General features: G+C 37.8%; 1 protein-coding gene across 1 annotated transcript in view; it reads left to right on the top strand.

The window, feature by feature from the left end:
- Positions 1-6406: 6406 nt before the first annotated feature.
- NSMAF (neutral sphingomyelinase (N-SMase) activation associated factor) overlaps positions 6407-21867 on the top strand; it is a gene marked incomplete at its 5' end in the record, with an annotated part of 26164 nt that continues 10703 nt past the window's right edge. The window contains 18 exons of the mRNA XM_010085238.1: positions 6407-6496; positions 6596-6674; positions 6767-6834; positions 6924-6960; positions 9831-9881; positions 12254-12325; positions 12706-12753; positions 12854-12906; positions 13625-13754; positions 14706-14777; positions 15621-15729; positions 17361-17537; positions 18459-18538; positions 19904-19994; positions 20087-20150; positions 20268-20319; positions 21283-21403; positions 21681-21812. Coding sequence (XP_010083540.1) covers positions 6407-6496; positions 6596-6674; positions 6767-6834; positions 6924-6960; positions 9831-9881; positions 12254-12325; positions 12706-12753; positions 12854-12906; positions 13625-13754; positions 14706-14777; positions 15621-15729; positions 17361-17537; positions 18459-18538; positions 19904-19994; positions 20087-20150; positions 20268-20319; positions 21283-21403; positions 21681-21812 — 1526 coding nt within the window. The remainder of the gene's footprint in view (positions 6497-6595; positions 6675-6766; positions 6835-6923; positions 6961-9830; positions 9882-12253; positions 12326-12705; positions 12754-12853; positions 12907-13624; positions 13755-14705; positions 14778-15620; positions 15730-17360; positions 17538-18458; positions 18539-19903; positions 19995-20086; positions 20151-20267; positions 20320-21282; positions 21404-21680; positions 21813-21867) is intronic.

Genomic DNA, 21867 nt, shown 5'->3' with positions numbered 1-21867 from the left:
ATTTCATCTGTGTTCATCTCTTTTCTCACTTTGCCCAGGTGTTAAGAGTACAGAAAGTTAAGATATGTCCTTTTTAAATGAGTGTTGTGTGTATGCATACCCAATTTATGGAATCCCTTATGTAAACGTAAGCAAATGAGTCCCACAGCTGGCCTATAGATGCTTTGCTCTTGTTACGAGGAGGTTTAGGTTTAGATTTAGAATTGGTTTTACATAGCTGTGGCCTGCTGCTGTTTCATCCCTGGCAATGTACCTTCAGTATCGGCTCAAGGGATGGTACAAAGTGTGTCAGATCAGCCGCTTGAAACTCTTGGGTCCCAGTAGATTTCCGGTGCGTACTTCTGATGAAGTGATGGAAATAATAAAAATTCAGTCACAGATAAAGAATTTGAAGCAGGGTACCTTCAATGAGGACCTTCTCCTCTGGATGGTATAAACGGCATTTGGTCAAGATGCTGGTCCGTACACATTCATTCCTGTGTCTGATTTGAACATGTCCAGTGCTTCAGTTGGTAGATGCCATTGTTATATAAAATAAATTGTGGGCTTGTTGGGTTTTTGTTTTGTTTTTTCTCTCCTGTGTTGTTGAATCTCAAATGAGGTCTTTTAAAATGGAAGTACGGGAAGACATGCCCATTAAGCAAAGGAACAGTAAAATTCTCAAGTAGACTAAGCTTGATACAACACACTCATTATTTGGAGGATATTTTATAGCATCCTGGTAGGACTTAAAAATTCCAGGTTGTAGTGTGTAGAGTGGGATTGAGGTAAAGTTGTGCAAGTGTTTCCCTGCTACTGAGCATCGTGCCTGGTTCTCTGATGTTTCTTGGGTGTGTTCTTGACTCATATTCCTCAGCCCTTTCTGACTGGCAATTAAAAGGGAGCTTTTTGAAAAAGGCAAAAATAAACAAGACACGTTCAACTTTGTATTTAGAAAAGAGCAGCCGGAGTTTTTCACTGCTTTGTTGTTTTACCAGTTTTACCTGCAGTAACCATCTCTTTCTGCTTCTGTACATTAAGTTCTGTTTTACTTGGCAAGGTGCCTCGTTAGGGGTTTTTTTGCTTATTTTGTTGTGGTTTTTTTTTCCCGTGAAGCTGCTTCTCAAACCAATACTAGTTCCCTTCACAAGAAAAAACATCACTTCCATATGAATTTTTCATATTTTCTTAATGTATTTTTTCTAGGACAAAACAAAGACAATAATTTGAAATAAGTCTTCAAGAAAAATTATATTAGCGTTGTTTACTTTACCTCTCTCCTTAAGCACAGGTGCTTACCTTTTAACCTCAAACAGCTCCTTCACACACTATTAAAAGATTAACTCTTTACTCCACCAGGTTCTGTATATGTCCAACACCGTGTGGGAATTGAAGATGTCACAACACAAGCTTTTAGGCCCTTCATTATTGGAAGGTGGTGGTGTGACTACTACTGCTGATTATCCACAGCCTCCTCCTTGCCCCCCAACATACACCCCCATACAGATGACACAGCTGTGGCCAAACAATCTGCCTTCTGTTTCAGACTTGGGAAAATCCTTGTGTTTTTTTAAAGTTGTCTTATTTTTTTTCCAGCTATGTAAAGCATTAGAATAGAGTTCCCTTACCTAGCTTGATCTTATCCCCCTTTTCCCTCAGCCCCCCTAAGCTGCTTCTACTGTTGATTTCAGGTCTATGATTTGCGTTAAATCAGAGCTTAAGTGTCCCTCCACCCACCCTAAAACTCAAGGCTTTGCCCTGGTGGTGGTGATGCTACCAATTAATTTCATCCTGGAAGGTGAGGTTGCCTACTTCTCTTTTTTTCTCTTTGTTCTTGCCCCCAGTGCCTTCACATTGTACCGTCTCTGGCACTTGTTCCTTTCCGTGGGCTGATTCAAGTTATTAAATGTGTGTAAAACTGTCCTGGGAAACCTCCACAACTCTGAACAGAAGCTTGTATTCTGATCTGTCTGCTCATGTGACAGCTTTTTCAGGCAGACATGGATTGTCTCCACAACTGTAAGGAGTTTTGGAGGCACTGCAAGTTGGTAGGCTCCACTGGACTGGTGAAGCTACTGGAGAATATTTTTTTTCCTTAAGTTTTCTGAAAGCTTGCTTGCTATTGTTAAGACTTTGAGGATAAAGACCATACTGTTAAGAAGCTATATTACAAGGCATTGAACATCTTTCAAACTCTCACCTTGTACAGGTTGATTCATGGGGTTTGAGCTTTCTTTGGAAATCTTGTCTAATTTGTCTGTCTTTGTAATTTTCAAAGTAATATATTGCTTTTTTTTTTTAAAGTCTTGTATGTCAGGTTCAGTAAACAAAAGAAGATGGTAAATGATCCTTGAAGACATGACTGTGGCTTACTGATTTCATCGGTGTGTTGCAAGTTAGTAAATAGCATGGTGACCATGAAATTTGTCAACATAAACTTGTGAAATGGGTCTTTATTAGGAAGCCAGCATAAAAATATCCTGTAATACAGAGTCAGGTGTGAGTTTTATTGCTTGATTTCAAAGGATTTTGCATCATCAGATATTTGAGTTGGTTTCCAAGAGAAGATACGGCATTACCCTTCTCTAAGTAGATTTTTAGTAAATGGTAATTAAATCATTGATGCTTAGGAAGCTTCAAGTAACAGTTGGGTTATGCATTTTGAAAATGGATTAAAATGAGCCAGTAGCTGATGCTGAGAAAAATATCTCAAACTTGATTCTTTTGTATTTTCCTGAAGCCTATTAGTTTTTATATTCAATTATTACTGTATTATAGGAATACAAGGTTTGAGAGCAACAGGCACAGATAGAAGATACCTTTGGTTTTTTGGTAAGAAACGCAGGTGTTTGCATTAGAACCAGAACTGGTTTTACAGATACTATGTCTTGCTGATAATTTAAAAGGACAAAAAAACTTTTTTATTTTAGATATGATACTGTTGTCTGCCAGTTAATACTTAAGGTTTGCTTTTTGGGGGGGAAATGGTGTTTATTTATAGGTTTCTTCTTTGGTTTTTGAGGGGAACCAGCAGCATTATTGAAGTTGTCCCGTCCTCACTGGAAGACCAGCTTGCCTGGCTAATTGCTGGGGTTGAGTTTTTTGATGTTTTGGGGTCAGACTTGAGGGCAGGGGAGGATAGGCTGGGAACAGACTTGCTTACTTGACTGGACACTGGTTTTGTGATCTGGCTGTTCTTCCAGGGCACTATGGTACGCCACAGCCTTACAGTGTGTGCTGTTAATTACTCAGCACAGGGAACACTACACCTGCTCGGTGCCTTGAGACCAAAATATGGTTCTGTTAGAGATGTAATCAGTTTTCTCATCCAGGGTATCATACATTCCTTTTCTACTGGCGAGTTTGTTTGGTTTGGGGTTTTTTTGGTGTTTGGTTTTTTTTCTGTCATGCGCAGAAGAATTAAGTTACTATTTTCAGATCTGAACCAAGCATATGTACAAATTCCTGTCATAGGACTATGCAGCAGTTGATTTGATATAAATTTGGTATGTCAGCCATCCTGGTATCCCAGGTGTCTTTGGAATACCTTCTTCAGCTCTTTGGAAGACAATCAGCCTAAAGTCCAACTTTTTAGTTGCACGTTGAAGATCCCCATTGCTTTAATTGTGTAGCTATTGCAGTTGGTTTCCTATTTTTTGTCAGGCCTTCACAACACTTTGTTTGTAACATACCAGAGAGTGATCTGTTCCCTTGCTGTCTGTAAATACTTGTTAAACCTCCTGGCGAGCCTGCAGTATCATCCTGCGCGTTGCTGGTTCTCAAGGGGGACCCTGTTGATACAATAACTATCAGTGGCTCTACTGATTTCTATGGAAGAAGTCTGTTCTGTGAAGATAAAAAGCTCTGACTGTACTCTAGTAACATCTGATGAAACTTGCCTTTTCCTTCTTTTGACAACCCTATGAATCATTAACACAGACAAATGAAATTTGAATCCTTATGCTGGTAGGACTGATAACGAGTTGAGAAATTCCAGAAATCATGCTTCATAGTCTCCAAGGCTCATAATGAACAGTAGCTTCAACTGGTCTAGGTTTGTTAGCCAAACACAACCGGTGGATGAGATGCAAATGTGGAAATTTGGGTTCTGCTTATAGTATTGTAACTAAACCTTGAAAACTGATTTGTAGAAACAATGATCTTTAAGGTTCTTCCCAACCCAAACCATTGTGTGATACAACAGTTTCTAGGGGATGATTATCCTGAAAAAATTGAAAGATAACTCGCTTGCTCTTTGTATTTTGGCTTATGTAAGCATATTGTTACTGTGAATAACAGAGCCAATGTTTTGAGGTAAAAACATAGCTTATTTTGACTATATGAAGGATTCCTGCATTTACCACAAAGTCAAAAGGAAAGTCTAGTAATTACTGGTGTTGCCAACAGGTGAATTTGGAAAGAGTATAAAAGTGTGGAGAGTTTGTCAAAAGAATAGGTGGAGACAAAGGAAAGAGCCCAAGAATTAAGAATTTCAGAAAGGAGTTCCATCAGCCAGGTGTTACCAGTTTTCTTGGGAGAAAAATTGTGGGACCATGAATGTTCTTGCTGTGAAGCTGATTGTCCCCTGTGTCAGTAGTGTCTGTTCCTTGATGAAAGAGAGCAGAAGAGGGTTTTTTTTCAAATAAATCTGTGTATTACCTTTGTATTTTTTTTATTTAAATATTTTGGCTTCTGGATAATAAGCTGAATGTATATCCTTATGTATACTACTAGAAAGAAAAACATTCTGATGGTGAATTGCTCTTTATATTACCTAATGTAGCTTCATTAAAAGCTTTCAGTCAAAGTGTGATAGGACTTGCTAGATCTGAGCTTACAAAATCCCAGAAATACTAAGTTTGTCCCACATAATTTCAACGGGGTCATACAATCATAGAATGGTTAGGGTTGGAAGATGCACTTAAAGATCATCTAGCTCCAACGCCCTGGCCGTGGATGATGTGTTGAAAGCTGGGATTTGATTGTAACTGTGTGGAAGCTGTTACGATTTCATACTCCTCTTCACCCTTACCTAGTGAAGCTTTTTTTCCCTCAACATGCAGAGCTTCAGTTTATCTTCCTGATGGTGGGTGATCAAAATAAATCTGAAAATAATGATTTGGCTCCTTCAAAGGTGCCAAGGCCTCAGAGACTTGGAAAGTCAGTTTACACCTGTTGATAGGACCTGCTTTCATAGATGGCAGTAAATTTGAAGAACAGTTGCCTTCTGTTTCTCACAGAAGTCTGAAGTTGTGTCTTCTCACAAAGGATACATGAAGGCAAAGCCCCTTAAACCCCGTTGGAAACTAGAGATATTCAAGATCTATACAGTCACAGCAACTGGTGTTGAGACTGAAGAGGCTTTTTTTAGTTTTGTGTTGAATTTTCTTAAGGAGTTTTGCATGGCATACGCTCTTCTGACTTTTATGTTTTCTAACATTTCAACATAATTTGTTTCTTAATGGCATAATAAAGTTTCAGTTTTCAAGAGAGGAGAGGTGAAGATAATGCTGTTTGGAAAAAGCCGTGGAGCATTGGGACAAAGTGTCTTGGACACACAAGCAGTTTAGAGTCTATGGACCCACTGTTACGTGTAGTTACAATAAAACCTTATTGTTATGTTCTGTTTGATATAACACAGGCACAACAGAGATCTTATGTGAACAAGATGTATTTTCCAATAGCGCTGTTTTTTCTGTTATGAAATATGCTTTCTTAACGAGCGGGCTATTCGGTATGTTCAGCTCATTTTGTGAACTCTCGACGTGTTTACTGCTATTGGAATCCTGCTCTGGGGACATCTGGTGTTCATTAGCATTGTCACGGGCATTTCTCGGGAAGCACATCATGAACACAATACAAAAAGCTAAAAGCATGGATGTGAATAAATACCCTCTGCAGGTGGGGCCAGCACTGACACAAACAAGCTGTGGTTGAAGAGGAAGGTAATGCTTCTTCAGAGGATATACATTGGGTGACAGAGCTGTTGGCTGTGTTTTCACTTAACACTTCAGACCAACCTCATTTGGCTTTGCTTCACAAAGATCTAATCTCCTTCATTCCAAGTGATTAGCTCCTGCCCCTCCTTTTGTGTCATTGCAGATTTTGACTAGCATACACTGATCAGGGCTGAACTCATGGTTACTTGGGGGAAAGCCTGGCTGTTTTAGGGTAGTTCCCACCTGAGATACACGAACACAATCAGACATCTAACTTTGTATATGTTGGAAGAGCATCAGTTGATCTTCATGTATACAGAAATTTTCTGTATGGTTTTGTTCTTTTAAAAAGTTAATTTAAATTAATTCTTGCGGTGTAGAGTGTAGAACAGAAATCAGTGAAGATTTCCGAAACACTTGATATATTTTATTAAGAATACTAACTTTTATGGTGTCTTTTTGAATAAATAATTTTTATTTATTTGTAGGTTTTCACTGCTTCTTCTTAACCTGGAAGAATATTACTTTGAACAGCACACAGCTAATCATATTATAAATAAAGGCTGCAGAGTTGAAAGGTACAAAGCTTTTACATACATTCATTGATTGGAGTTGTTCTCATCTCACAGATCTCTAACACATACACAACTAGTTTCTTTTTTTATTTTTCCTTTTAGAAAATTCAGAGGCTCTCTCAAAATCTGTTCAAAGTCAGTCATTTTTGAACCTGATGACAATATCCAACCCATTATCAAGGTACGCAGTGCAACCTTACAACTTCTTGGAAACTCAAGATTATCTTTAAAAACCTTTTAAGAAGGAGCATGTATTTTTATAACTTTCTGCAGATACCACTGAGAGACTGCATTAGTATAAAAGCCCCAGAAGACAATGAAACAAGCAACCCTTTCACACGGTATGTGGATTTGAGTTACTGTATATATGTATTTAACTCTTTTTAAAGCTGGAAGGGCTGTCTCTTCAAATGTCTTATTTACATTGTAGGGATACATCTGGAGGGATTTCTGTTGTATGTAATCAGGTAAGACCTGCATATAGCGTATTCTTAATGTATAAATGAGCAAGGTTCTGCTCTTCAGTGGTATCTTTCTCTGAGCTGGAGTCTTAGGTTGGGGGGTTAACTGGAAACAAAACTAATTAGTGTCAGAAACTTAGCGTTAATGTGAAGCTGTTGATGCTGGAAATTTCTAACTGTTCCTGACTTCATTAAGTCATTAATTTGATAAAGTGAACTTTTTTTTGCACTGTGTATTTTGTAATGAAGCTTAGGGGCATTTTAGAATTGAATTAAGAAGGAAAATAGACTGAAAATACACTGGTTATTAGTCATCTTTGTTTTGGTCTTGCTATATTGCCTAATCCTACTTTCTGCAGCATGTAGTGGTAACAGCAAAGCCATCTTGATCATTACAGTTCAGCTTTGTGAAAACATTGGACTCTGCTTTATGTCCACCAAATAGTTTTCAATCGGTATCCTGAAATACTGGATTCAAGTTTCAGTCATGAGTTGTGATGAACTTGGATATGTTCATACTTAGTGTTAACCAAGGGAATGTACTTCAGGCTTTGATAAATTGCAGCTGATAGGTGTTCCAAAGCTATAAAAGTTTCCAAAAAATGTTCATGTTTTCATTTCAGGAAAGAACAGAGATGAAGTGGGAAATATCCTTTTAAACATTCTAGCATATCTGTAAAATCTGTCTTTAACAGTACTGAAAATTGATAGCATTGCTCAGTTAAGTACTGCTGCAGTCCAAAACAGACTCAAGCATTTAATATTGTCCATGCTGGAGAAGTTTGTAGACAGTGATAAAGTAATCAGTACATTTAATTTCATCTTGAAACTGCTGCTGTGAAGAGTATTGTATAGTCAGGGTTTCTTGTGTTTGGCAGGTTTTGTGTGTATTGTTTTTAAAAAAAAGTATTTCTAATTGGTCCATGCTATTGTTCCACCATACATCATTCCTATATGTTCTGAAACCAAGTAATTATAAAATCATCTCATAGGAAAGGAGAATTAACCTTTAAAATGGCAAGTGTGGTTACCACCTTCCATTTCCCACCTCTGCCCCTCATTCCCAGCCACGAGCTTGCCAGTCCATCCTTCTGTCTCTGGAGAAACATCCTGAAATCATTAAGTGGCTTGATAAATCCTCTTACTTTGTATAAAAGGCATAGGGACATTTGTGTGGGAAATACTTGCTAGTTGTACTTATGACAAATCAATATCTAATTATAACTATTTTTTTCTAAGTATAATTTCTGCCTTGTAGGAAACTGCATGTGATGAATAATTGGAGTATCTTAAACTTGTTCACCTTTTCTGCAGGCTCAAAAAAAAATTGTTAATGCGTACCTGGATAAGAAGCTTTGCTTTACGCAGCAGGCAACTTAGAAACAAATGGCTATAAAATACAGCAAATGGAAATAATCCTTGGAGATTTTTTCAGTATTTTTTCTCAAGATAAAATTGGGGAAAAAAATCTTTCAAGATAGGAAATTAATACAGTGTGCTAAATTTTTTTCTTTTCTTCCATACTTTTTATTTGTATTTTCTAGTTTTTCATGTAATTTGATGCTCTCGATCTAGAAAAATGTTTGTCATGCAGAAGATCAATCTGAGTGTAAAGCAGATGTCTCTTACTCTGATCCTTATTCTCCTATAGCCTGATTCAAGTCTGCACAGGCTGATGTCAGATGAAAGGCACTAATTGCCATGATTTTTTAATGTAGCACTTAGAGAGGCATGCTGAGCTTGTAAGCTTCTGTCATACCACTCACTTTCTTCTGGCTGGACAGTGCTGTGAGTAGTCGTGGGGTGAAGGCTGGCTCTGTTGACAGCCGTGGGAAGTAAGAAGGCTGTACATGCCGGCCAGAAGGCTCCTGGCTAGAGAATAGTCCAACAGCTGTTCCTCCAAGTTTAATATTTGCTTTTGGTTTGAGGCTGCTGACACAGTGCCTTGCAGTGTAGAACCACAGGCGTTGTGCTAGCAGTAGGAAGCAAACGGAGACACCGGAAAAGGCCCTTTGATCAACCAAGTCTCTGGGGCCACGGAGTAGAAGACAGCTGGTAGTGCAGTTCGGTGTGTTTCGTGCAGTTCAGAACCAATCTGGAGTCTTACACTCAGGCTGCAAATTTAGCAAGCTTGAGCCTTCCTTACAAACAGAGCAAAACTGTGACTTATTTCTGGCTTGTCTTCTTTCAGACAGCAGATAGCAAGGCCATGTGTACAAACGAATGTGCTAGCAGTCAACTCTTTCAATAGGGCTTGTGAGAAGGTGCTGAAGAAGGAGAGTAGTTTCATGTGGGCTTTGGGGAGGGAGGATCCTCTCGGGTGTGAGAATAGTGTCAGAGAAGCAAGAGTGTTCAAAAACATGTTGTTGGATGAGAGAGGAAGTCTGCTGGTTATGGCAGTTGGAACTGGAAGCGAGATGTTTGACAGTGGAAGAAGGGGTTCATTTGAGAAGGTTTACACAGTAGCTTATGTTGCGAGTTGTCCCTGTAGGGTAATTCCCATCAGGACAGAACCCTATAGACATGAGCCACCAGAAGAAAAGAAGGGAAGGATCATTCCGTTGAATGGGATTAGGCTGATGGCTCTGCTTATTGGCTTTAATGTTGCAACTCCTTGAAGATCATATAATTAGAATAAAAACCCACTAATAAACTACATAAGTAAGCCTCTGAGCTAAGCTGGACACTTGCCCTCTTGCAGTTAGCTGCTATAAAAGGTCATTGTTTTTCTGCAGTTTATCTGGGGTAGCTAAAGCAGAATATTGCAACCCAGTGTTTTGCTTGTGTGAACAACATCCTTAGCTTTGCCTTTATCTGTACTTCTGACTAATTTATTATTTTAAGGACTGAAACTGTGACATCTCTTACTCTTTCAGGTTTTTCTCATTAAAGAAAGAAACATTATTGCACCCTATAAAACAGTGAGAGTAAGTTTTTTTTTGTTTTTTTTTTTTTTTTTTTGCTATGCTTATCAAACTAATGCTTTGCAAGGATCTATGTTATGATTTCTGAAAGAGTAAGGTCGTTATCACTTGAGAAATGACTATAAAGCTTAAAAAACCAAAAGCAATTGTGCACATTAGATAAAACAAGTGTCTGAATTCTTCTATAATGGGCTTGTGATATTTCCTGGAGCACATGCTGCCAGCTTGACACTTGCTATTTGCCTTGATGTGCAGCTCCAGGCTCAGCAGTCAGAGCTGTCAGCAGGCTGCTAGTATTCACTGCATCCTGGCTAAACAGCTTTTCGTCAGTTCTGATCACACCTGAGATGAGAGATTGCTAATTGATATTTCCCAGCTGAGTGCTTCAGAGTTCAAGGAAATAGCAGATAAGTCTGCTCACAGAAAAAACTAGAGCTGGCTTCTGGTTACTTTCTGCTGATGGAGTCAGTCTGCTCTGGTTCTGAGCCTGGAGGCTTCAAGGCATGAAAGTAAGGATTTCTCATCTGGAATGGTAACACAAGCATAAAATGAAAATGCAGAGACATTAAAACACCGTATTTGCCCAAGCATTGAAACAGACAGAATTACATTTCTCAACATATTTATTCAAGTAAGAGAATTCAAGAGTGATGGACTCCATAAATTTGTGTTACTATAAAGAACAGCAAAGATGCAAGAAATGATCTCTGATTTGTTCTCTCAACAACTGATTTGGGTTGGTTTTGTGATTAGAATGGTCTCTAAAATAGGATTTTAAAATTTTCATTGTTTGCTTTATACCATTAATTCTTCATGTGTTGAACTGTTTTCTCTCCTAGACCTTCTATTTTCAGTTTTATCTGCATATGCAAGATTTATTAATTAGCATATAAATATCTTACCACATTGCCAACACAGTGAAAAAGAGCTGTTTGGAAGGCTTTTCACTTTTTCTCCTAGGTCAAGAGTCATTCATACCTACAACATTCCTAACAGTTAGCCATTGCAATTTGCTTCACAAAAGGGTAGCTGTGTTTCTGCATATTAAACCATGAAATCTAGTTTGCCTTCAATAATTTCAGATTTTTTTTTGCTGATGATAAATATCCCTACACAAGTCATTGCCAGTTTCAGATGCGTCACTGAGTGCCAGAATTTGGAAGTACCTTTTATCTTCCATGTCTTGCAGTTGATTGTTTCAGATCAGTTACAAGATAGTGGGCTGTTGTCTTTGCATATGTCTAGAGCCACAGCAAGGACTGCTCACAAAAGCTTTTATGTTTGCTATAAGCAATCCTTGTAGACCATCCACTAGGATTTCCGAGAGCTGTGCTTTCCCTGTTGAAGGAAATTGGTGCACTGGGTGAAACGCTTTTATCTAAATTGCTATTGAATTTCTTGTCTCCCTTTACTCCAGCTCCATTTGCTTCCTGAAGCATGCTTTCCTCTTGGATTGCTGTCAGTTCAGCTCAGATCACAGACATTATACTGAAGATCATCTAGATTTCCATGTCCTCTTTCCTTTAGTTTTAAATTAATCCAATTGTATCCAGTGATCAATGTCTTGATATAGTTGTACTGATCACTTTTTTTTTAAAGCTTGAGAAATTACAAAACCCTACACAAATGTGTTATACTACAATCAGGGCTCATCAAGGGATCCCACCACCTTTGCTAAATGAGTCGTGTGTACAACTTAATATCAGTTGATCCATGCACGTACTTTTAATATACTTAAGTCAAAACCAGAAATATGTGATATGAAACAACACTTCAAAAAGCTAGGAGAGCTTGGTAGAGGAAAAGTGAGTATGCCACATACAGTGGGTGATGTGTTAGTGAGGTGTTTGTAAATTACTAGTCAAAACAGGTTGTGATTGGATTTGGGATCTTTTCAGCTCAAAACTGTCTGTGTACAGGAGAATGATAACTTTTGTAGCCTAGTCTTTAAAGATTTGATGGGCTGGTTGGTATCTTTTGTCTGAAAGTAGACAGTAGCTGTTTGAATGTAACATGTTATTTACTAGTTCTATATTTACATGTGTTAACCTGATATTTAAATAGTCAGAGCAAGTACTAGTTCTACATTTACTGCTGTTTGCACTATATTAATTTGGTCACTTCAAATCTGTGATGTTGCGTTGTATTAAATAATGGACTACATACTGAACAAAGAGCTTGCAACAGGGAAGATATATTTGTAAAGACAAAAAAATGGGATTTAACATCTGCCTTTGGAATGTTTCAGGTATACTGCAACCTTTGATAAAATACTTTGAGCATGTTAGAATATGTTGATTTTAGTTTTGATTTTTTTTTTTTTGCACTGAACTTTATTTTAAACTCATTTGTAATAAATGTACTTTTCGTTTTAGGGTAGAACAGAACACTTATTCCAACTGGATGTTGCTGGGAAACTAGGAGATGTTGTACAGACTCTTCATCAGGTATGTGGTTATTTGATATCACTACACACTTCATTGCAGCATCTTTTTTTATATTTAATGGAGAGCTCTCTTTAAATATTTATTCTCAAGCTGAAATTCTTGGAGTATCTATTTTTAAAATGTAGCAGCTGAACACAGCATCTAGTTCTGACAGCTGTTGTAAGCTGCCTGTATTAGCTTTTACTATGCAAGTTAGTAATATATAGACAAAGTAATAACATGACAGTAGCAATGAACTAATGTCTCCTACTTTAAAAAGAAATAATAATACCTCTTTTAGTACTCTGTCACTAAGAATGCTAAAGCCCCCCGTTTCTATTGATTTTTGATCTGTGTGGGAGATCTCTCTGCTATTTCACTTAAAGCTCATTGTTCTTTAGCTTTACAGGGCTTCTTGTCTAGAGAAGATGGGAGATCAAGCTGCCATGGTAAGTACATTATTATTTTTGACATCACTGTTTAATAATGAAATTCTAATTGCATTTGAATTCTAGACCATATTATCTTTTTTTTTTCCCTCCCCATTAGATAACTGCTATATTGCAATCACGCTTGGCTAGAACTTCATTTGATAAAAACAGGTATCTTTCTAATCACTTTCTACTGATAAATTATTTTCAGCTTGTTGGTTGATTAGTCTACTGCTTCAGTACTTAATAGGTGCTTCTTTGGAGCAGCATGAGATTCTCTAATTCAGAGAGTTATTTTCATAGAATCATGGGTTCATACGATGGTTTGGGTTGGAAAGGACCTTAAAGATCATCCAGTTCCACCCCCCTGCCATGGGCAGGGACACCTCCCACTAGCCCAGGTTGCCCAAAGCCTCATCCAGCCTGGCCTTGAACCCCTCCAGGGATGGGGCATCCACAGCTTCTCTGGGCAACCTCTTCCAGTGCCTCACCACCCTCACAGGAAAAAATTTCCTCCCAATATCTTCTTTGTATTCTGAGCTATCTGGAATGGAAAATGGGAAATTCTGTTAAGTTTTTTATTTCTCCAAGCTGTTCCATTAATCTGTGAACTGACTATTAGTATATGCCAGATAAAGCACTCCATAGAAAAGTCAACTGGCTTGCTGCTCTGAGACTGGTGCAGAGCATAGCAACTTGCCTTTCTGGAGTGCCGGTTAAAGTAGAGGTCTCAACAAAGAACTTTCTTCATGTCTGAAATAGGCTTAGTGAAGTTCCTATTATGATGTCCCAAGGTTATAAGCTAACCTAAAACCTTTCTGAAAAATGTAAGGGTAGCTCTACATAAGTAAGAACTGGAGGTAAACTGATTCCCTTTCTTCACTTGTAGATTTCAAAGCATTTCTGAAACGCTGCATATGGAATGTAAAGCAGAAATGGTGACACCACTGGTGACTAATCCAGGGCACGTGTGCGTTACTGATGCTAACTTGTACTTCCAGCCTCTTAATGGATATCCCGTAAGTGCCTCCTAGATGGTCTTGTATGATGTGAGGATGCTGCCCCTCTGGTGGACAGTTTTCATCTCCTGTATTGTTCCTCTTAAATGCCCATTGAGCGCATCTCCAGGAAGACTCTATTGTCAGTTATAACCAGAAGCTCCTTCGTTTTCCTTTGATTTGTGCTGCTCTGTTGCATTCAGTGCAGCTCTACTTCTGAGGCTTTATCCTGCGCTAATTCGCTGAAAGTTGGCCCGCTAACAAAGCACAAAATGTCCTTTGCTCAGTCTTTAATATTTAAAGATCACTTTTTTGTAACAATACATTTAAGATAAATTTCTTAATCTTACTCTCTGATGCTGTTCCTACCTAGTGACAGCTTTAGTTCCATTTAGTTTATATCGGAAGATCTTAGACAGGTTTTCTGTTAAACTGATCACTTCTTTCTCTAGATGAAAACTGCGTGCGTGTAGCGGACAGATTACTGCTGTCATAGAAATAACAGCAATAGTCTTAGCAAGCCACTAATATACCAAAAGTCTGTCCAGACAGTGAAAATGTGTTTCACAGCTGGTGACAGAATGCCATCCAATTTCCATCCACCGGGTGGCACCATCGGCAAACAGTTTGCCCAGCAGCCCAGTGGTTTCCTCACTTCTACTATCATTTCTTGTGTTTTGGTCCTCTCTTGCATGATTATTATAACTGGTGACAAACTCAGGTGATCATGCACTATTCTTTCTTTATTTTTAAGCTGCTTTGCTGCTCAGACAAGAACTAACAGCAAAGACAAAGCTTCCTCTTTTTAACTTCTTAGCACCCCTGCTAAAATGACATGGATGGATATTGTTTCTATATTGCTAGTATCTCTAGTCAAGAGAAGCTTAAGATTGAATGGAGAGGTTAATGTAGAAGAACATATACCTTCTGGAATATCTCCTTCTTTTCTTCCCCTTCCCTCACCCCCCACAGAAACCAGTAGTACAAATAACTCTGCAAAATGTGCGTCGCATCTATAAAAGAAGACATGGCCTAATGCCGTTGGTAAGCTCTTTTTTTTTTTTTATGTCTTGCTATATATATTATTTCTTAAAATGACCAGCTTGAAACTGTGTGCCTCATTAGGTAAAAGCTCCATGTTTTCAGAAACTCTGGATTAAGTAGGGAACAGCACTCAAAGATCCATTCCAGTTTTAAAGCATTTTAGTTCTGTGTTGTCAAAAAGATGAAAACAGGAAGAGTGAACCCTGTCAAGGATGAAAAATGTCTTTCATAAGCAGTCAGCATAAAGAAAGGGAGAAGGGAGTACCTCCAGGGAGCAATTAATTCTATTTATCTCAAACACCTATCTTGGAATGGAATGAATTGTTCTCTCATGGTGTATTTTCTCTCTGGATTGATTCATGGAGGAGCTTGATCGCTGGTTCAGATTGAGACTAATGTGGAGTGATGAGTCCTGCTGTACCTGACTGAGGGATGATGAGAGTGCTGCACTGGAACCTCCCTTGTATGCTTTTAGTGTTTGCACTGAAATTTCAGCCTTGAACAAAATTTTTGTCTCAAAACACATTTAAACTAAATAGCCATTTAACTCTTTGCCTCGTTCCATTGAAAGGATACTACCTGTGTTTAATCAATCCAGACAGAGCCAATCTATGGACAGCTATACATCTATATTTGCTCAGCTGGGTGTAAACTGAATGTTTTTATGATTGGAAATAGGGAAGATCAACATGTCAGAATTTGTGGGCAAAACTGATACCCGGTTTAGAGTCTTAAGTGTTAGCTATTAGTAACTGCGATATTCTGTTACAAAAATGTGAATATTACAGCTTGTCAGTAATTGCTCTCATTTACTTCCCTCCCCCCCCCCCTTTAACTTCTAAGGGACTTGAAGTATTTTGCACAGAAAATGATCTCTGTTCTGACATCTACTTGAAATTCTACAACTATCAAGACCGAGATGAGCTCTATTTCCTTATTGCAACATATATAGGTTTGCAGTATTTATTTATTAATGTAGTCTGTAGTACCTTGTGAGGGGAAATTTGTCTGGGTTTTGCTCTGTTGCTTTGTGGGAAGAATGAGAAGAATAAACAGATGTATTAGCCCTAAAAAGTTTTGATAGAAGTAAGCAAAGTTCAGAATGAATGTTGCAAAGTTGCATGTATTCTGTTTGGGTTTGAAGAGCTGAGTATGAAGGTTGAGACAGCATTATTAAGGTTAAAATGAATTATTTTGATTTGCAAGTTGATATGCACTGTTTTTTAAAAAAAACCCCAACAACTCCCCCCCAAAAACCCCAAAACCAAACAAATGAAACAAAGAAAAAAACCTGACACAAGGCTGTCTTCAAGGGGTAAATGAGATCCACTCAGTGTTTTGCTGAAAGACTAACTTGCGGGTGGATCCCCCTGACCTCCAGTTAAGTCCAAGTAAAAATCTTTTTGAGAAAGTTCCTGTAATAGATGGATTTCCAGTGCGCACACAAATACCTGAACGTTCTGCAACCTTAGAAGTGGTTGATGAAAATTATTCTGAAACACTTCAGTTCTCCTTTCTATTAAATCTTGTATGCATTAATTCCTAGAAAGTGGTACATATCTTTTGCAGATCATGAAGAGAAACTCTAAAAGGCTAGCATGTGTGCTGGAAAAACAAGGAGAAAAAGCAAATATTTTTTTTTCTGTAATGCTGCTATAACTGCAACATTGAAATTCATGTTTATGGCCAATATTGAAAGTGTTTGTGTAAATTTTGTACTATTTTGTTACTGTACCAGAGCTCTAGTTCTGTTTTAATGAATTTGCCTAAATATCAGTTGAGATTTTCCCCATTTCACAAGGCAAAGTGGAAAGGCTGCAAAGGAGCATTCGCTTCCTCTGAGAATTGTTAAAATACCCCTCTGTGCAAAACCACTCCCCAACCCCCAGTCGTCTTGATAAACCTGCCGCTCACAGGACAGACAAAGGTAATGATGATATTTCTTTAATTTCGTTGTAAAATGGAGGCATAATGAAATCAATATTCCCCGGTCATTTTATTGTCCAGCAGCATACCCTGATATTATAGTTACTGAGCAGTGTAGTGCAGTTTTGAATTTGTTGAGCCCCTGTCCAATGCTTCAAACAGAAGCTCCAGGTGCATTGTTCCTGCTTTCTTGAGTGCTGGTGAAGTTTAGTCTTTCCACAAGTCGTTGTTAGTGGGCACGCTTAGTTGTCCAGTGGGAAAATATATTTTTTCTTGACTCTAGCAGAACTACTTCTAGAAATTTTAAAGCTTAAAGGTTGCCTGATTGCCAAGAGAGCTGTTCATGGTCTGCAAATGTCTTTCTATACCTCCAGAAATCTTCAAGTTCTTTCCCATCTGTTGTTTGCGTGTTTGGTTTCAACATTCCTTCTGCATTATTTTTTTGTTGAATGCATTTTAGGCCTGTTTGAAAAGATCTTACAAAACGTATAAAGTACAGTAGCTATTGAAACATAAAGTTACCACTTAATTCTGACTTGTTCTTTTAAACAACTTTGCCCTTAATTGTTTTGTAGTACCTTGCGTAATGTTAATCACTCTATAATTTGGGGGTGGAACTCCAAACTTTGAAACTCTTAATGTTTTGTTTTATTTTAGAAAATCATGTAACAGAGCATACAGCTGAAAGTTATATGTTGCAATGGCAGCGAGGACATCTATCAAACTACCAGTATCTTCTTCATCTCAACAACCTAGCTGACAGGAGCTGCAACGATCTCTCCCAGTATCCTGTGTTTCCGTGGATCATAGCAGACTACTCCAGTTCAGTATTAGGTATGTGTGTACAAAAAGGCATCTTAGTCTGTCATGTCCAGCCTGAAATATCTCAGGACAGGGGAGTGGGTTTACACTGTGTAAAATTCATGGCACATCAAAATGCACCTGACGTTAGCAATCTTGGGTGTTTTCTTGTGCACTTACCCTTTCTCTGGAGTTTAGTGGACAAAATACCTCACCTTTTGCTGTTAAATATTTCACACGTCACATGCAGAATATGTACCAAACATCTTCTTGGTCACTTTGGAAATCTCTGGTCCTGAGCATTTCTGTGATTCCAATAAATGCAAAAGAACCAGTAAAATGGCCTTCTGTGGAACAAGCTGGATCCACTGACATGTATAGAATCCAGGAGTTCTTTTACAGTTCTTGGCATTGCAAGTTGAAAGGAAGAGGCTAGCAAAGCTTGTCCCTAAATCAAGGATCTTGGTGCAATATGTGTTGGAAGATTGTCCTTTTCAGGATTCTGTTGCTTTACAAGGAGTAGAGTTGGGGAATCTCCTGGTGTTCATCAACAGTGTCTCAGCCACACCAGTCTGACTGTTTGGTGGGCTTACCTGTAGTGTGGCAGAAATAGTTAATGAATAGAAGGGAGATACCAGCTGCTTTTGTGCCCCAGGTAGCAGGATCTATATTGACCAGGTGATCTTAGTTTCGATAGCTATCACATTTGTAACTACTAGTTCTTCAGCGAGAGGTTTGAGATAAAGTCAACTCATAAGGAAGGAGTAAGTAGCAATTTACAGTAAGACTATTTTTTTGTAGTTAGGGAGCAGAGAAAATTACTGGAGGGGTTCTTTGTTGGCTTTTTGTTGGTTTTGTTGTTTGGGGGGGTTTTGTTTGTTTGTTTTTAAATACTGATTAGAATATATTCCTGTCTAGTAGAAACAATGAGTTTAACTATGGGGTTTTTTTTAGATCTGACAAAGCCTGAAACATTCCGCGACCTTAGTAAACCAATTGGTGCTCTGAATAAGGAAAGGCTTGATAGATTATTGGTATGTATATCTTGGCTTTTGCGTGCTGCACATTTTGGGCCTTGTGCATATTGGCAATAAAAGGAGCTTTGTCAAGCAAGCTTTGTGAATTATATAGTTACCTAAAACTAACTGTAAACCTCATCAGAAGCAAACTTACCTGTAAACATACCATATTCATTTTCAGATCGATTTCATCGGTACTGATTTTGTCAGTACTAATTTAAAGTGATTTGAATCTGTTTCATATGTAGTATCTGCTTTTAAATGTTTTATGTCACTTCTAAAATAAAATCCCCAAATCCATTTAACTGTTGTAACTGCATTGGTACGGCAGACACTGAGATGCTATAAGCATATTTGGAAATGGAAAACTTCAAGAGCAATGGATTGAAATGCATAATGTAAAATATGTGTATGAATTAAACAAGACAGTAGTAGGAATCTTGAGTACTTCCATTTAAGAAAAATGTTGAATTTGAGGGAGAATACATCAAAGGAAGGAAGGAAGGGAGGAAATCTGGATCCATGGAGATCAGAGCACCCAACTTGAAATTTCCACATGCTGATAATAGTGCCCAAACTTTTTCCATTTCTCAAAGTAGACATGCTTTCTCTTCATAAGTAGTCAAACACATGGTTACAGGCTTAGAAGGTCCTCAGTATCTTGGCTTTTAATTCTTTGTATAAAATAGTTGTCTCCTATGGTAAGTTGATTATTCCAAAATCCTTTACAGACCATAACTGTATTTAATGTTTTGGACCTTTATTAGTTCTTAATGAAACATTAGAAAAAAAAAATATTGTCAGACTAACTGCATTATGTTGACAAAAAGGATTAAGTATTTCAAAATCATAAAGTTTCCTAACGTTGTGGGGGGTAAGAACACAATCAATATTAAGTTTTCAATAACAGTAAATAAAGTTTTCTTTCTAAGATCTGTTTCCTCAAACTCTTAGTTGCCTCATATGTGTTGCAGTGAAAGTCATTTTATTTATATTATGATAAGGCTTAGGGATAATGGATAGGAGCTTGAGACAGGAAGGAATCTTCCAGGTTGAATTAAGTCAGTATGTTTATCCATACTCTCATTAAACTTCATGTGGAAGACAAAAAGGAAGGATTTATTTGCAGTCCTTTGAAGCTGAGTCACTGCAGTTACATGTGAAAGTGAGAAACGAGAAAAAAAATCTGAAAACCTGATAATTCTGGATGATGAGTTATAACAACTGCATGGTTATTAGAGTTTGGTTTATTGTTAGAAAAAAAAATTGAGGGTGGTCCTAATCTGTCTTAAAAAAAAAAAATGTGTATGTGTTCAATATTGAAGGAAAGCAGGAGTGCTGATTTTAAACAGACCTCTCTTTCTTCTTCATGTGTTGCAGACACGTTATCAGGAAATGCCAGAGCCTAAGTTCATGTATGGGAGCCATTATTCATCTCCGGGTTACGTTTTGTTTTATCTCGTTAGAGTGGGTAAGACAGCTTTTACATGCTCTCTGAGCAGACAGGTACCTCCACAGTGCACGGTGTTTGGAGCAAGCTGGTGACTTTTGCTTTCTCCTCAGCTCCAGAATACATGCTCTGTCTGCAGAATGGAAAGTTTGATCATGCTGACAGAATGTTCAACAGGTTTGTTTGCATTTTGTCTATAACTAGGTTGGTTTTATTTTCAAATACGCCTCTAGGGAGCACGAAGCCCTAAAAAATATTTTTTTAACAAATGTGTGATTAATATGTGGTATCTAGTCTTGCAGAAACCTGGAAAAACTGTTTGGATGGTGCAACAGATTTCAAAGAGGTAAATAGCTGGAAAATTATTCAAGTCCTTGGTATCTGTGCTATGCTTTGTGTTCTCAGCTGTCTCCTGTTGATTTGAGAGCTTTGGGGTGGATATGGGATGTGTTTGGTTGGGTTTTTGTTTGTTGTTTGTGATATTTATTTGTGTGGTGGTTTTTTAAGGCTGCTGACTGCATTTTGTTAATCCTTTAACATCTTTAATTTCTTCTCTCTGTTTCCATGAGGTGCTTGTCTGTGTCTGCTTTCAGTCTTTCGGTTTAACAGAAGTGTCGTTGTGAATGTGTTGTTGAAATAAGTGGGAATTATCAGAGTGGATTAAGGCTGAAAAGATGCAATTTAGGATTTAGCTGTGTTACAACAGTACAGCTGGACAGGTTAAAAATATAGAAGTTTTAGGTTTTTTTGAGCCTTATAGAAACCATAACTTGTAGAATATGTTGAGAATTATTAACTGTCAAATGGTGGATGCTGTTTAATAATGTTTCTTTGATAAAGGAGTTTAATATAGTGATACTTTTTAAAAAATAAGTCTATAGTTAATGGTAATGTACTTAAGGTCGGTTAGCTGTGGTGCTCTTTAAATAAACTTTTATCATCATTCTAGTTTTATTCTAGATTTTTTTTCTTGACTCTTACCTGATATCTTAAAAATGAGAAAGTCAGTTAGTGTTCTGAAGATACCCTTAGATATTATGGATTCTTATGTCACACTTTACATGTTAAAAATATTTATATCACTCTAATTGCCTTGTAGGTAATCAGGAAGCCTAAAAGTAGTTGAAAGGATAATGGGAGGAAGTTTCTAGTTCTCCTCTACTGACAGAGAAGAAAGACTGGAAAAATTACTACCCAACTTTAAGGCTTGACATGTGAACTTTGATAATTTTTTTACTGACTGTATTCTACTTAAGTGGTCAAAGCTAAGCTAATCTTAAAACATCTTTTTTTTTTCTTTTCCTTACAGTTGATTCCAGAATTTTATGAAAATGATTCTAGTTTTCTAGTAAACAGTTTGAAGTTGGACTTGGGAAAAAGGCAAGGTGGAAAGATGGTTGAAGATGTAGAGCTTCCCCCTTGGGCATCAGGTAATAGTAGTCAAACTTCTTGTAGTATCTAGATTCCTGGGATGGTGGTGGTTCTCTCAAAAATGTCCATTCTGTTTTCTTCTAAAGGCATTTTTACTTTAAAACATTGATATAATTAATAGCTGTGTTTAATTTTACAGCAAATTTGAGGTTTGGTGTGGGGTCTTGGGGTTGGGAGTTTTTTGGTTGGTTGCTTTTTCAAGAAGAAAGAGGAACAGAGATGGATTCCAATACAGAATGGGATACTTTCTCCTTTAATTAATATTTTTCTTGCCAGGTCCCGATGACTTTCTTCAGAAGAGCCAAGAGGCTTTAGAAAGTCAATATGTATCAGAACATCTTCATGAATGGATTGACATAATATTTGGCTACAAGCAGAAAGGAAGTGAAGCAGTTGCAGCTCACAATGGTAAATATGCACTCCATAGAAACTGCAAAAAAAAAAGGGGGGGGGGGGGCGTGAA

This window comes from Pterocles gutturalis, unplaced genomic scaffold (genome assembly GCF_000699245.1).
Source record: "Pterocles gutturalis isolate BGI_N339 unplaced genomic scaffold, ASM69924v1 scaffold45160, whole genome shotgun sequence".
NCBI lineage: Eukaryota > Metazoa > Chordata > Aves > Pterocliformes > Pteroclidae > Pterocles > Pterocles gutturalis.
This window is presented reverse-complemented; position numbering and strand designations above follow the sequence as displayed.